Source organism: Helicoverpa armigera, chromosome 12 (assembly GCF_030705265.1).
Source record: "Helicoverpa armigera isolate CAAS_96S chromosome 12, ASM3070526v1, whole genome shotgun sequence".
NCBI lineage: Eukaryota > Metazoa > Arthropoda > Insecta > Lepidoptera > Noctuidae > Helicoverpa > Helicoverpa armigera.
The window spans coordinates 11,658,963-11,674,341 of NC_087131.1; the positions used below are offsets into that span (position 1 = coordinate 11,658,963).

Sequence of the window (15,379 nt, forward strand, 5' to 3'; positions counted from 1 at the left end):
AAAGTAAAAAAAAACTTTTTTTTTTTCAAAATGTGGTTCGAAATGGATAGATTTTAGGGATTTTTACCGCGCATGAACAAAAAGTGGATTATATGTTATTCTGAAAAACTAGCTATATAACTATATCACTGCCAAGTTTTATGAAAATTCATTTGGTTATTTTGCGCGAAATATTAAACTACACATGCACACATACTTTCTCGTTTACAAGGATTTATGGATTACAATTTTGTGTTTCAATTCAAAATGTTGATTGGTTTACCAAATAATTAGTTTGTTTATTACTTTTTGGCGTAATTTATATTAGCTACCACAATAACTTTACAATAAAAAATAATGTATTATTTCCTCCAAGTCAATATTTACACTAATAACTTTTTACAGCAGTTCTGGCGAATAACATAAAATTATTATTGTTATACAAGCAAGTAGCTTGTAATCGAAGGTCAGACGTTATGATTTATTATACTCGATACTTTACACTTCACACTGCGATTGTACATTTCCTCAATCGATTGCTTATTTCCTCAAATAAACTTTTAAAAGGCCTACAGCTCTGAAGGTTAGCTTTTTATATACAGTTTGTGATTTTTATCAGCAAAAAACAAATAGGATGTGAGTTGGGTGGGTTTAAAAATACTTAAGAATAAATGGTATGCAAATGGAAACAACGAAAATAACTTTTAATTATTTAATTTTTTCATACTTTTTTACATTCATCTTAAACCTAAAATGGTAACCTTTATATCACTACGTACACGTACGCTCATACATGCATGACATGTTTACATATAAATATACAAAAAATGATGTGTTTCCTTTTGCTGGTGTCCCGGCCATTAGGCGAGATTATAAATAATATTTCAATGATCGCTTGGCGGATGAAAATTTATAATATTAAAACTAGTATTATTCTAATGGCTGTAGTAGGAGCCTCCAAAGCTCAAGTGGCTGGAGTGGTCGTGGTCGTGCTCGCTAACCAACACGGGGACCTTGACGGGAACTGGGTAAGGCTTCTCTACGGGGACTGGGATGTGCTTCTCAACGTGCACGGGGTAAGGCCTGTCGACGGGCACCTTCACGGGGTAGGGCACGGGCTTCTCAACTGGGTAAGGCACGTGCTTGTACACTGGGTAGGGCTCAGGGACGGGCACCTTCACGGGGACGGGGTAAGGCCTGTCTACGTTGACGGGGTAAGGCCTGTCGACGGGGACCTTGACGGGGTAAGGCACGGGCTTCTCAACGGGCACAGCGACTGGGACGGGCTTCTCAACAGGGTAGGGAGCAGGTACGTGTACGGGGTAGGGCCTGTCAACGGGCACCTTAACGGGGACACCAACGTGTTTGATCACTGGGTAAGGCTGGGGAACGGGAACCTTAACTTCGACCGGGTATGGCACGTGTTTCTCCACGGGGTAGGGCTGGGGCACTGGCACCTTGACGGGGTAGGGAATGTGTTTCTCAACGGGGTAGGGCTGAGGGACGAGGACCTTCACGGGGTAAGGCCTGTCGACGGGAACGTGGACGGGGTAAGGTACCTTCTTCTCAACCGGGTAAGGCGCGGGCACATGGACTGGGACTTTGACGTACTCTTTCACGTGAACAGGCACGTGTTTGACGACCTCGTAGGGCTGTGGTACGGGCACTTTGACGGGGTAGGGCACGGGCTTCTCGACGGGGTAGGGGATGTGTTTCTCGACGGGCACGGCGTATGGGACTCCCTTGACGAGGGTGATGGTCCTGGTGGTGTCGGAGTGCTGGCCGAGGTCGATGCCGTAGCCGCTGTAGGCGTGGTCATCGACCAGGTTGTATGCTCCGCCGAAGCCGTGGCCGCTGCCGATGTAGCCGACGTCTAGCCCGTGAATGCCGTATCCATAGCCGAGGTTCAAGAGACCACGTTTGTCCAGTTTCTTCTCCAATGGCTCCGCTTTCTTTTCTGTCGTCTTCTTCTCGCTGGCAGCTGCGGCTGCTACCAGCAGGAAAACTAAGCAGAACTGTGGACAAAGAAAAATGAAACTTAGTATTTTGTGGAGAAGCTTTATTTTTCAATGAAAGATTTTGTTCGAGGACCGCATAGTGCGCAAACATTGTATATGAATGCATGACAAAAACATAATAGAATCAATCAAGACCATTATCCAATAATTACGTAATATTTAATTATTGCAGTAATTAGTGTGCCAGTGCATTGTCGTTTTACAATGCAATTAATAACTTTACTGCTGGTCTACTCAAGTGTGGAGAGGTATTTGAAGAAAAACTCAGGAAAATTATAAATAGCTAGTCTTCCTAGTGGAAAATATTCAGTGATATCGATAACTATGTAAATAAAAGAAGATATATTTTTAAAATCTGAAATTGTAATTTGAGAAAAATCTTATAATTCAGTTTATATAAGCAACTAATCAGGTTATGCTGACATTTGAGCTAGATAACTATTAAATATTTCAATGTCAAGTATATTATACAGCATAAAATTCGAACATAAATGTAAAAATAACAATAATTAAAAATCAAAAATAACTGATTAAAAAGCGGTTAGTAAACAACCCGTTAACATGTTTCTAAAAAAGTGTATTCTAGTCTAACACTGACATCTAGAAAGACTGCTTTAATAACTCAATCAAATGACTTAACACTGCCAAAAGATGCATTATTAATTGCATCGCTGTAATAAACTAGAAGTATCGAAGCAAATCGTGTCAATACACCGTTATATAACCACGGTTAACGTATAGTTAACGATCGGTTAACTATTCACTACGATATTGCAAATCGTCCGTTTATCAAGGTTTCGCAACCGCTTGCGAACGGTGACATGGAAATTACTGTCATCAGTAAACAACTTGTATTACTAAATATGGTTTATAAGTCAGTTTATTAATACATATTTTAATTATCTTAAATCTAATCATCGTTAAAAGCTAGAACTGTTAAGCTTTATATCAATTATTTTACAGTAATTGACACCCAATTCATAGAAGATTCAAGTCAACATAAATGGAGCGAGTACATACTTGAACCACTTTTATGTTATGTCATAAGGATTATAATGTAAACAATGACTAATCCTTATCCTACGCACAAATCTAACAATTCAAATAAATAATCCTAAATAATGTTCCTGATTACACAACAAAACTTTCCACCTTAACAAGAGATCAAAATTAATCAAAGGTTTAAGCTTCCACGTTTGAAGTTTGCAAAATACCCGGACAATGTCAAAGATTGATGATACATAACCCAGATTAATTTCAATTGAAAGTTACGTGAACAACGACCTTGGTTTGAGTTGAGGAATGAAGATAATTTGCAAAGTCACCGGTATGTGTTGAAAATGACGGATTACCTCAAGTAGGTATTTTAATTAAATATTTATAAAGCGCCTGCTTTTGTTTTATATCGTCATTGTCAGCTAATTAAGGAAGCTAGTCTTAATCGAGGCTTAAGAAGTCTGCGCATTATGAACACATTTCCCGTATATTGTTCCAATTTTTAGTCTGCAAAAGATGGCTATCAAGCAATAAGTTGAGAAATATCCCCTGTAAACCCGTACATGTATTGCAATACTCATTTAAATAATATCACGCTGGGTACAAACGCTTGGTCTAAGTACTCCATAATCGTCGTTCACAAATGGCTCGGTTAACTTCTCGTGGTGCAACTCAGCGCGTATCAAGTATTCTTTGTTAGAATTTTCCCAGCGTTGTTTTGTTTATTTTTGCAATTTTTGCTATTACGCTTTTTGGAGTACGACCTTGCATTGTTGCTATTCAAAAGAATTTTTGAGAGCCATTCTTCGTAAAAATCAAACGTATCTTTTTTGAGAGCATCTTAGTAAAATAAAGAAGGTTGGATCACTGTTTTAAATTACTTTATCTTATATGCCAGTATTAACGAGCCCCATATAATTTGTGTAATGAACACCGGCAGATCTATTACTTACACATCTGCGGTTACAAAACCTGGTTGCCAAGAATATACCATTACTGCGACATAATCCACAACGCAACGAGTCTCATGGACGCGTAATTGTACGTAACTGCCTGATTTGATCTCACGAAAAAAGTATCACGATATACATAAATTAGCCAATGAGAGTTAAGCGCATCTTTATGACGGCATAACAGTATCGTGAGCTTGCAAAGACGTACAAATAAGATCTTGGCACGTGCCAATATGTAAACAAACTTTATGATCTTCAAGATTTCTTTTTTCTCATATTTATATCATAACTTACGCGATATGTCGCGTCAGATTGGTAATGAATTTCATAAGATTAATATAGAAGCTATCGATTAAGTAACATTCGATTCTAATACCAAAAACAATACTCGAAAATTGTATCGCAAACATTTTCATTCGCATTGTTTTGACAGAATAGATGCTAATCAGGTACAAAGAGAACGAGGTCGGTTGGCGATCGGGCTGCTTCGGGTCGGTTCGTGGGATACTTTGCTATGGGGCTTTCGCAACTTAGGAAATGGGTCGCGACGGATACTTACCTAACTGCGACTTTAGCTATACCTATGTTAATTGCTCTGAAGTTCGATAAACAAAGAAGTTTAAGAAAACCTTATTTGTTGTCCAGCTGTTTCCTGCAGTTTCTCTCGTGTCCCGTGGGAACTACTGCCCGTACCGGGATAAAATTAAGCCTATGACTCTTGGGATTATTTTAAATTATCAGCATTTTCAAACCGTTTCAAACTTTTCGGAGTCTTTAGGGTACAAACAAATAAACAATTATCTTCCTCTTCAGCTCTACATTTCTCGAATTTTCTCCAAGTTTCATTTAATTTCTCCCAGACCAACAATACCAAGAAATATTGCACCCATACATGGCTAAAGATCGCGGTTGACTATTACAGTAAAATGTGCCAGTTTTACTCGTTACGTAAGTAATACTATGGCACACGGTGACCTGGCATGTGATATTATGACATGACTTATGCACATCTTTAATGGACGTCTATTTATATCGCGTATATGGTTAATTGAAATGTACGGTTCAAAATTTTGGACGGGTCCGCGACTGTCTTTTGTTTTTTTTGCATAAAGCTACATTGTTCTACGGTTGTTTTAGAAAAACGCAGTAAAAACAACACTTAAATGAATAAAATTTATATAAATAAAGTGAAAATATTTTTAAAATAGGTTATATCATTCATTGGTGATCTAATTTTGGAGCAAGCTACAATTTCGTCTAGTGCAGAACAAAACTTTTTGTGAATTTACTTCGAAGAAAAAGTCTTTGTTATATCAGTTTTTCTAGGATTCTACGGTCAAACCAACTCTTTATGTTTTTACACACAAATGCAGTTACTAAGAACTAGTCGGTTTAGGACTAATAACGTGAACTATAAAAGGCAAATCTGGTTATACAGGAAACCAATAAATTTAACTGGTTTGCACTCTGTTGAGTTTGCTTTTGAATAAGTTATTTCTTCAAAGTTTTGCTGAAATTGAGCCTATTAATTGTAACTGCAATTAAAATGGGACAGGAAAGCGTAGCTAATAGATATTTATACCGGAATTTATTAAATTGTTATTGGATTAGGACAGATTGGGGATTTATGAACATGAAATGACTTTTCTTGAGAGTTTGGACCTTCGTTTAAAGAATAATAAAGACCTTCTACAAAAATGTCTCGTAGTTTTTACTATGAAACATTAAAATCAAGAGTTGTGCCGTTCAAAATATAAAAACGTGTATTTTCAAAATACACAATTTGTTTAAATAAAATAAACTACTCTTATTATTATCTCTTAATTGAACAATTACCATTGAAACTCAGTATTTAACAGCTAATATCTAATTGTATTGTTTTTAAATCTAAGTTTATCTATTCTCACGGCTCGATTTACAAAAACAAAACTGACATTTATTTCTTTGTTTGAGAGTTTTAAGCCAAATCTTTTTAACGTTTTGTACAACATTTTCTCTATTTTTTTTCTGAGTAATTTTTTTTTTGAAAAATTTATCAAATCTTACTAATATTTTGTTAAAAATTCTTCGTTTTTTGTTTTTAATTTCTAGTACTTAAGATTTCTTTTCTGCGAAGTTCATATACGTTAGTAGTTATTACATCTGTTTTTCTCAGTTGCCTTCATGCAATTTACGCATTAACTGGGCGTAGCATTGACTTATGCCTTCCTGGACTCTCTTCCTAGTTAGACTGGACTTAAACCTGTTGTGTCGATCGAGAGTAAATTCTCTATTGTGACGTAACTACGGATTACTCATCGGTAATAATTTATAGTTTAATTTATTGGACTTGGGGCTTTGCTTTGGCGTTTTCAATATCAGTGGGTCGGTTTGGCCCTTTTGGGGTTTGAAAATTGATAAATTATTTTTAGGTTGGATTTAAATGGTCTTGATTTGAATTATGATGTTTAAATACTGCACTATATTATTTTTGATACCGATAGCGTAACGGATATTTTGCTGAAGATTTTAAATACTGATTTGATCTAATGATTGGTTTTAAAATTATAAGTAAAATGTTGACTTCAAAAAAGTGTATCACATCCCGTTTTACACACTGGTGATATTTGAAGTAAAACCTGTTCCACCATTGTTCAAACGGCAATGAATTTGAACATTCATTATTCAAAAAACTATAAAATACCACTTTGAAATTAACCGATTAAAAAACAATGGTATAACAGGCCCTAAATCACTTCACAAACACGGGACACATTAATTCACTTTTTTGAAGTCATCACTTCACGTCACTGCACTTCACACACTCACCGTTGTTTTCATAATGCCTCTTCAACGGTGGTTGGTGTCGGGAATCGAACTGGATACTGTGTTGAGTGTGTTCTGTGTTTTTATAGGTGGTTATTTGGCGATACTTTCGCCATTGCCCCCCTAGCGGGAATAGGCTGTTTTGTGTCCGAGTCCTTCGTATACGGCTAGACGTCGCGTCGAACAGAAGACAGACGCGCCGCGCGTTCCGAATTTAAAAAAAATATTCACGAATTATTTTTCGCTCTAATTACGCAACTATTTTTTCGATTCAATAATAATGTTGGAGTTTTTTTGACTCGATAATAATCGTTCCGTGTGTTCATGCCCTAGGGTATCAGTTTTGGTCGACATATTTTTGAGTTATGTGTATTTTGCAATTGCGTATCTTGAAGTTAAATATAAGTGTTTCCGCTTGATATTTAATACTGGTCGGCATCCTGCACAAAGATTACAGCTTCGTCCGTAATAATTGTAGTTTGCGTATGTCGGTAATGGTCTAGATCGTAAATTATGTCGATGTTCTAACGTTTATCGATATTTCGCATCCTTTTGATTGTTCGACTTTTGGAATTATTAAGTAAACAAAGTGGACTATGGCATATATTACAGTATATTATTAATATTTTGTTCTGATTCAAAGTTCAAAGTTCTTTGTTCTGATCTTGTTATGTAATGACTACAACTGTATCGAAATGCATTTGCATATTGCATCTTTGTCTGATTTTGGGGACGGTGTCAATAATAAACCTACTTACATAAATATCATCAATTAATCTTATCTATATAGCTACCTATGTATATGAATTTAATGGCATTCTTAGTTACTTCAATCGTTTGTATGTAAGTTCAATTCTCGGGTAAGTAATCTAACATATTGCGTTGACCTTTAATTAGGCCTTTTGACCTTATTTTAAAGTACTTGAATATCTCGTATTATGCAGTGAACTCAGATAACTATAAAATCGAATCAATTGAAATAGTATTTTATAGGCGACGAGATCAAATGTGCGTTAAAGCTTAGAATTTTATTTTTTTCCATGTGTTCGTAGTGATAATATGAACAGAACATGATAGATACAACGGAATAGTAATTAGTGAGGAATTTAATTTTCACAATTTAATAATCATGTTACACCTACAACAGAAATGGGTCGGAATTATTTTGCTAAATATTCAAGTTATCGGTAGATGTATGTGACACAGAAAAGATAGCGATCAATGGAGAGCCGCCTCTTTTGTTGAAGTCGGTTATAGATTACTTACTTACAAAAGATTTGACTTAGGTACAGAAACTTGCTTCTTTGTTAATGAAAAAAGTTTTAGTACCTACCTGAAAAAAAATCCAGTAACTTCGGAATTTTCTCTTGTAAGATCGTCTTATAAGAGTTTAGATGATAACAATTTTACAAAAGCATAATAAGTGGTCATCAGTTTAGATCTCTTTCAGGCAAATATTTTCCCCATAGATTATTGTGAGTATGATTTATCTAAACTGTTATCATAAAGTTTGTTGTTTCAGTACAAACAACAAACATGTTAAAGGCTCCGAAATTATGAACCAATTTAAATAATTATTTCACTGTTGAGAACCTAGACTATCCCCGAATGACATAGGCGATATTTATTCGGGTACGGTAAGAAGTTTGTCCCAACGCGGGTGAAACCGCAATATACAACTAGTATCAAGTAAATATTATAAAACAATGCGTTGCGAATTAACTGAATATCAAATCAGTTTGTCACGGAACTAATGTATGTAGTTATAGATTTTGTATCAATTGTGACAGGGCTATTGACATAATTATGCGTAAATACGCATATTTCTAGATATAACCAACCATGACCTGGTTAGACACTGATTCATTGCTTGTAATCCTGACTTTACGTATGTTTGTCTGTTTGTTCAACTCTTACTATAAACCAATAACTTTCGTAATCAAAATACACGAATAAATAGGTGTTATGAAATTGTTTGTGACATACTGACTGTTTCTTGCGGTTTCACCTGTGTCCCGGGAGAAATTATTTCCTTATGCATATAAAATATAGCCATAGTCATCGTTTCTCAACGATGAAAACTAAGTATTTTCAATTAAGTTTTGGAGCATTCAGGGACAAGCAAACAATAAACATTTTATGATATTAATATAGATAGATGCAACTAGCCGTTTTCCCGCGGTTTCACACGCGTCCCGTGGGAACCATTGCTCGTGCCGGGATAAAATATAGCTTATATTACTCGGGAAGAGTGCTTTCCGACAGTAAAAAATTATTTCAAATCAGTAGTTTCGGAGCCTCTAGGGTACCTAAAACAAACAAAATAATGTGTCCTCTTTATAATATCAATACAGATCAAACACAACCCTTATTAATTAAGTTAACTAATCACAACTTAACGAGTTTCCGTAAAATTGAAATGACCCGACCAGATCATAAAAGTACAAAGGTTAGAAATAGTATACTGACAACGATACATTATACAACACCAATAAAATAACAATAAAATTATTGCTTTTAATTATTAGGTAGGTATTAACTTAAATTATTGCTTTTCCTAAAGCGTATTAAAACTAATTTTATTATTGTTTTAATTAATTTTATTACCATTGCTTCTAGCGACGATAATTTTAAAGTTTTAATTTCGAATGGGACTCTGCAGATGCTTATCAAAAGTCAGTCTCTAATTGCTTAGTTCTTCATGGAGAAGAAAAGGCTAGAACTCTTCCCTTCAAATATAAAGCTAGAAATAAATATAACTTTTATGATTTACCATAAACTAAGAAAGCCAACCACTTCATAGTTCTATAGACAAGCTACTAACATCGTGTGATTACAATCCCATTGACTTTCGACCTTTAAGCCATAATGTGTGAATGTTCTTAGTTTTCCAATACCATCCACTTATGTATGAGAATAGCATACAGGTTTAAGTTGAAGGGCTAATCGACTGAAGTGTTAGAGATCCCACATATTTTTTATAAGTTAGGTACTAGATTTCACGCATTTCCATGACCCGAGGAACCTACTTTCCGCACTCGGATAAAAGTAGTCTATGGCTTTTCTTAGGCTCTAAACTATTTGTGTACCAATTTAATTTTTAAATCAGTCTGTTCTGTTAATTCTAGAATCTTAATTCGTACTTCATTTAGTAAATAACATGTGTAGGGAAAAAAATATATTTAGCGGTAAGCTTTTCGTAAAGATATCGAATTATAGCTATTGTCTACTAGGTTACATTACTTTTTACAACCCAATAAAGCAATACTTGTTCAGGACGAGCAATAAGTGTTGCGAACATTACGTCAATCGATAAATCAATTGTATTCGATTAAATAGGTAGCTCACGTTGTACTTAGTAACGCATTATCACTTCATGACGCATTGAGAACTCAATTAAATTGCATTAAATCATAAAACACTATCGATAATTATACAGGAAACCCTTTTTTATCGAATGCTTAACATTTTAAAAGGTTTACTGCCCTTCCTAGTGCGAAAATCGCCTCCCACGCGGAAATATAATCGATCCTCATAGGTACCGATTTTTATAGTCGATTTTCATTCCGATTTTTATATCGATTTTTCATTCGATTCTTAGAAGGATATAGTTGAATCATACCGGAATTATTAAGTTATTTTCTTTGAGGATATTTAGTAACAACATTTAGTACATACTGCAGGATATGTTCAAAATAAATCATACCTAGTAAAACTCGATTTGTAGGTAATTTGATCGAATTACGCATTATTAAAAATTATTACTACAATGTTGGTAATGCCTTATATCTCTTTGTTATGACTTAATCAGGTTACCACCGTTATAAATCAAATATGTTGAGGAATCAAATACACTTGACGGTTGAGGCCGCAACGATTATATATTATTGTAATTATTTCGTTTCTAAAACCTAAGTAGGTGTTACACAATTACCTAAATAGGTCTAGAAATTTAATTAGACGTCATTATTATGCAATAACATTAGTGCTTTACGGAAACCTGGACAATAAGATTTGAAATCAGCAACCCGCATTGAGCAAGCGTGGTGATTAACGCTCAATCCTTCTCTGTGTGAGAAGAGGCCTGCCCCTAACAGTGGGACGATAAAAAAACTGATGATGATAATGAAATGCGCATTCCTGTGCGGTTATTAATTGAAGAAAGCCATACTTTTCAAGCCACCTAAATGTCATGTTTACAGTTTAGGTAGGATTAAAATTATTAACAAAATCTTAACAAGGAATAAATAATACCACAAATAATGTTCTGACTAAAATCAAATGAACTGGGATCCTCACTATGGTGAAGACCACGCGTAGGAAGATTTACATACGTATCATTCACATAATAATATAGATCTACATACATACTTAATATGTCGATATCTTTTGTTTACCAAAAAACATGGAATTTATAATTAGTTTTTTTATTATAAACAATCACTTATAAGGAAGTTCATTTCCAGTTTATCGTAATCAGCTCCGAATCTTGACCCAGAATCGAAATCGTGGCCGTTTTTGATACAATTTTTGACCTTAAAACACCGCCAATGTTACCAGTCACTTCCCTTTTTAATATTTAATAATAATATTATTATAATAAGCGTTATTGTTATTATTAGCGCCAAATTGAAATCGTGTGGAGCCCTTATATTGTTATTAAGTCGGTTAGAAGATAAATTGGTTACGTGATCATATTTGTAGGGCCTTCTGAAACCTTTTGTTTTACTGGGAGTAAATAAGCAGTAAGATGTTGTGTATATTTCTATGAACGTGGTTGTTTAGGGTCATCACAAGAAAGCTTAGTCTGGAAAAATATTTTGATCCGACTACTTCACTCTAAAATTCTCATGATCATCGTCCAATAAATGAGTCAGCATGATAAGATGCCAATTTTCTACTTAGATTTTATCAGAAACTTAAAACCAATCCAAACGGTTGCTATAAAATCAATGAAATTATTTTTAAACTTATAAACTATATAAAGAAATAACTCAGTTGCTTAGCAACAGCAAAAACAAAAACCGTTGACAGTAGTGTAAAAACTATATGCAATTCTAAATATGGTTCAGTCCGTTCCGCTCTCGTTAAATGAATAAAAGTCGAATTACATGGCACAGTAAACAGTGTATATTCAAGTATATAAGTAAGTATCTATAATTAGGTATATCTACTGAATATTGGAAAGGCTTAAGTCGATCAAGCGTGCAGCACAATCTTATTGTAGGTTGGGAACCTGGGTGCATTATGTTTTCACCTTCTTTTTTGTGAAGCAATGTTTTATACCAGGGTCCTAAGGGCGTTTTTAATCCGTTTTTTATAATCCAGTTTTACCAGAAATAGAAAATGATTTTATAATTCAATAGTATAAGTTGGGAAAACTACAAAGATTTTTATAAACCGACCCGAAGAAAATCTTGATTCAAATCAAGTATACTAATTTATGAGCACAAACAAACTATCACCCGTCTTCAGTGTACTAACCATCAATAAAACACGACAATCTTAACCCAGCTCTTGGTCTATTCTGCGACCGGTTCCGGTCTCCAACGGCCTTGAACTCGAACGAATACAGCTAAAAAGTAGTGCATTGAACGAGACGTAGTTAATTTTGTGATGTACCTACTGATTTTTTTTTGTGACGTCATTTTTATGTAGGTACTTATTGGACGCTTATAATACTATACGACTTATTGAAGAAACAAATACCGAAGATGTTCAAATGATAATACTTAATCAGTGCCCCACCAATTTCAGTATCATCCGCCTAGCGGTTTCCCAAGTATTTTGGGGTTGGCTTCCAGTCTAACTTAATGCAGCTGAGTACCAGTGTTTTAGAAGGAGCGACTGCCTATCTGACCTCCTTCACCCAGTTACCCGGGCAACTCAATACTTACCCCTAGGCAAGACTGGTTGTCAAACTTGCTGGCTTCTGACTACCCGTAATGACTGCCAAGGATGTTCAAACGGAAGACAGTACCCATCAATGTACCATGCCTCCCAAGCTATGGAAAAATCGTAGTGAAGATATAGTAGAGGTCTCCCATTCGTCTCGTCCCGTTCTCTCCCATCCACTGACCGATCGCACTAAGCGTTGCTTAACCTTATGATGATGATGACCTTTGCCCATGCGGCTGTTAATTAGACGAGAACCTTTTTCTTTTTAATTATCTGTTCAATAATAAAATTAAATCTGGCTTAATAATATAATTTGATACGACAGTATTAGTATTAAATTCACACTGAAACATATTACTTGACATTCACCTAATTACGGTGAGGTCGGCTTTAAGTGTGAATTATGTTCACTGTCCAAATTCATTGTCCAAATGGATCAAAAGATAAACTTATTTAGCGGTATAAATAACTGTTAGAGTGAATGTACTGAGTGGCTATTTTGGTGCACTTAAAATTGATTAAGATAATGCATAAAAGCCAGTTTTTGCAATGCAGGTGCCTTAAAAGGTTTAATCTATTTTCATTTTTCCCGCAATAACCTATTTAAGAATGAGAAACAATCTAATGTAGGTTCATTCACACCCACACATATGCAAACATACAGAGTAACAAGGAAACTCTCATATTATCTCCCGTTGATTTTCCCAAATGAAATTTACTTTTACCACAAAGAACTGCGTAAAAAAAGGATGATACTTTCAGCTACAAAGTTTCATCAAAATCTTTTCTGTATATTTTTATTTTTTGCGTAAAAGAGTAACCAAACATTCTATCTTCAATACATTCATAATCTTCTCAACTAGGTATGTATTTGCTCACAAAAAGGGCTACTGAACTAAACTATTTAAATACTCCATATTATAAAGTAGACCATCCATGACTCGCGTAAAACATTACAATCTTGCCCAACTTCCTATAAAATAAGGCTAAAACATTTTCACACATAAAATTATTTACAATCAATCAACTTGGCTAAATTACTACTACTTCCCGTCAATTTTAGTTCACCTTTATACCAGTAGTCTAATGTGAACCAAAGTTTAGAAAGGTTACACTCAAGTTCAAGATTTAATCTGTTAACCTTGTCATTTGCTCTTAATATTGGTTCAAATGCCTTTGTTTGGTTAAACTTAGTTCTGAACTTTGTTGACCTATTAACTTTATAGTAATGGGCTGAGTTAGTTAAGTAATAGATTACAATAGTGTACGTTTAAGTTAGAAGTAGGTCTTCGCAATTAAGCTGGCTTTAAGCTTTGTGCCACTGATTGTCATTTGTTTAATTGAGGTCTTTAATTTTAATGTAGGTAAGTTTTTTCTTTTATTTCACTAGAGCCAAATAAACAAAGAAACTGCTATAGGATGGCATTATGGAATGCAATATATTATTAAGAAGGGCCTAAACTACTCTCTTTGTGGAAAAAGTTTCCTCAAGACGCATGAGGCACCGCGGACATCAACTAGGAACATATGTAGTTTCATCATTAAGTCTATCATTCATTAAAGCTGCAGCCCACCCGATAAGAAGAAGATCATATCATCTCACCAAGATTCATCTTAGAACAAAATCAAAAGCGGTCATTAATCTAGCAAGCTATCTATCACTGACGATGATGCTATTACACCAGTTATTACTCTAATGACTGACTAACTACACACTCATAAATTGTATCTTAGCCTCCGCAACAAAATCACCTTGCTGCTACACTAATGATTATAACTATTCTTCGTAATAAAATAACGAAGAAAACATTGGATTGTTTTTTTTTAATTAATTAGTTAAAAGAACAAGTGGGTCATGTGTGTTCTTATTTTATATGCCTTGTGTAATTTTCAGCTGTGAATGATTGCAGTAAATAACTAAGAATATATATTACATTAGCTGTTAGTGTGGTTTTAATCGCCTACTTAGAGAACTACTACTTCTAGAATAAAATATGCCTATAACATTCACAAATAATGTGTCTTTCTATGAGAAAAATATTTTTCATAATCAGTATTAGTAGACCCAAAAAAAACCCCACTAACTTTACCTCCTTATAATTTTAGTTGAGAAGGCCTAAGCTCTATTACATAATAAAAATAACTGTCATCAAGTATCTATTCGATACTGACGATGATATCCAAAAGTTTCAGTTTATGCTTCAGTCTTATCAGCAATATCGCTATCAATCATGTAAAAACAAAAGAAATCGATATGGGAAAATCTCCATTATATGAAATAACAAAAGAAAATTGGGGCCTATTGTTTTTATGAAACCTTACCTTCACAAAGTGGGCCAGAGCGTTCCCAGATCAATATGCAAAATCTTACGTAATTTCTACGTATGGATTTTAACGCTTCTTTGTTGCTTCAAAAACCTGTAGATGATAAATACAAAAAATAAACACATTATGGTGGTAGTAACAGTAGCAAAAAAGTCTAATACTATGTAGTTTGTCCCTAAAAGGAGAAAAAACATCATCATCCGCCTAGCCTTTTCCCAACTATGTTGGGATCGGCTTATATTCTAACAGGATTCGGCTGAATACTAGTGAGCGACTGCCTCTGATCTCATCGACCCAGTTACCCAGGCAACCCGATACCCAAACATTAAGGCAGAAAAATGTAGATATTGTAAATTAATATTTGTGCGATACTTAATGCACCTAGTATGTGGAGCAATGTCACAA

General features: G+C 34.8%; 2 protein-coding genes across 2 annotated transcripts in view; one reads left to right on the forward strand and one right to left on the reverse strand.

The window, feature by feature from the left end:
- Window positions 1-15,379, forward strand: part of LOC110374317 (angiotensin-converting enzyme) — a 156,163-nt gene that overhangs the window by 107,889 nt on the left and 32,895 nt on the right. The gene's annotated exons all lie outside the window — the stretch shown is intronic.
- LOC110374320 (skin secretory protein xP2) lies at window positions 678-6,909 on the reverse strand. The gene is made up of 2 exons (XM_021331985.3): window positions 6,755-6,909; window positions 678-1,994 (listed from the first exon to the last, which is right to left on the reverse strand). Exons 1-2 carry the CDS (start codon window positions 6,764-6,766, stop codon window positions 915-917), a joined length of 1,092 nt encoding a protein of 363 aa, XP_021187660.1. The 5' UTR covers window positions 6,767-6,909; the 3' UTR covers window positions 678-914.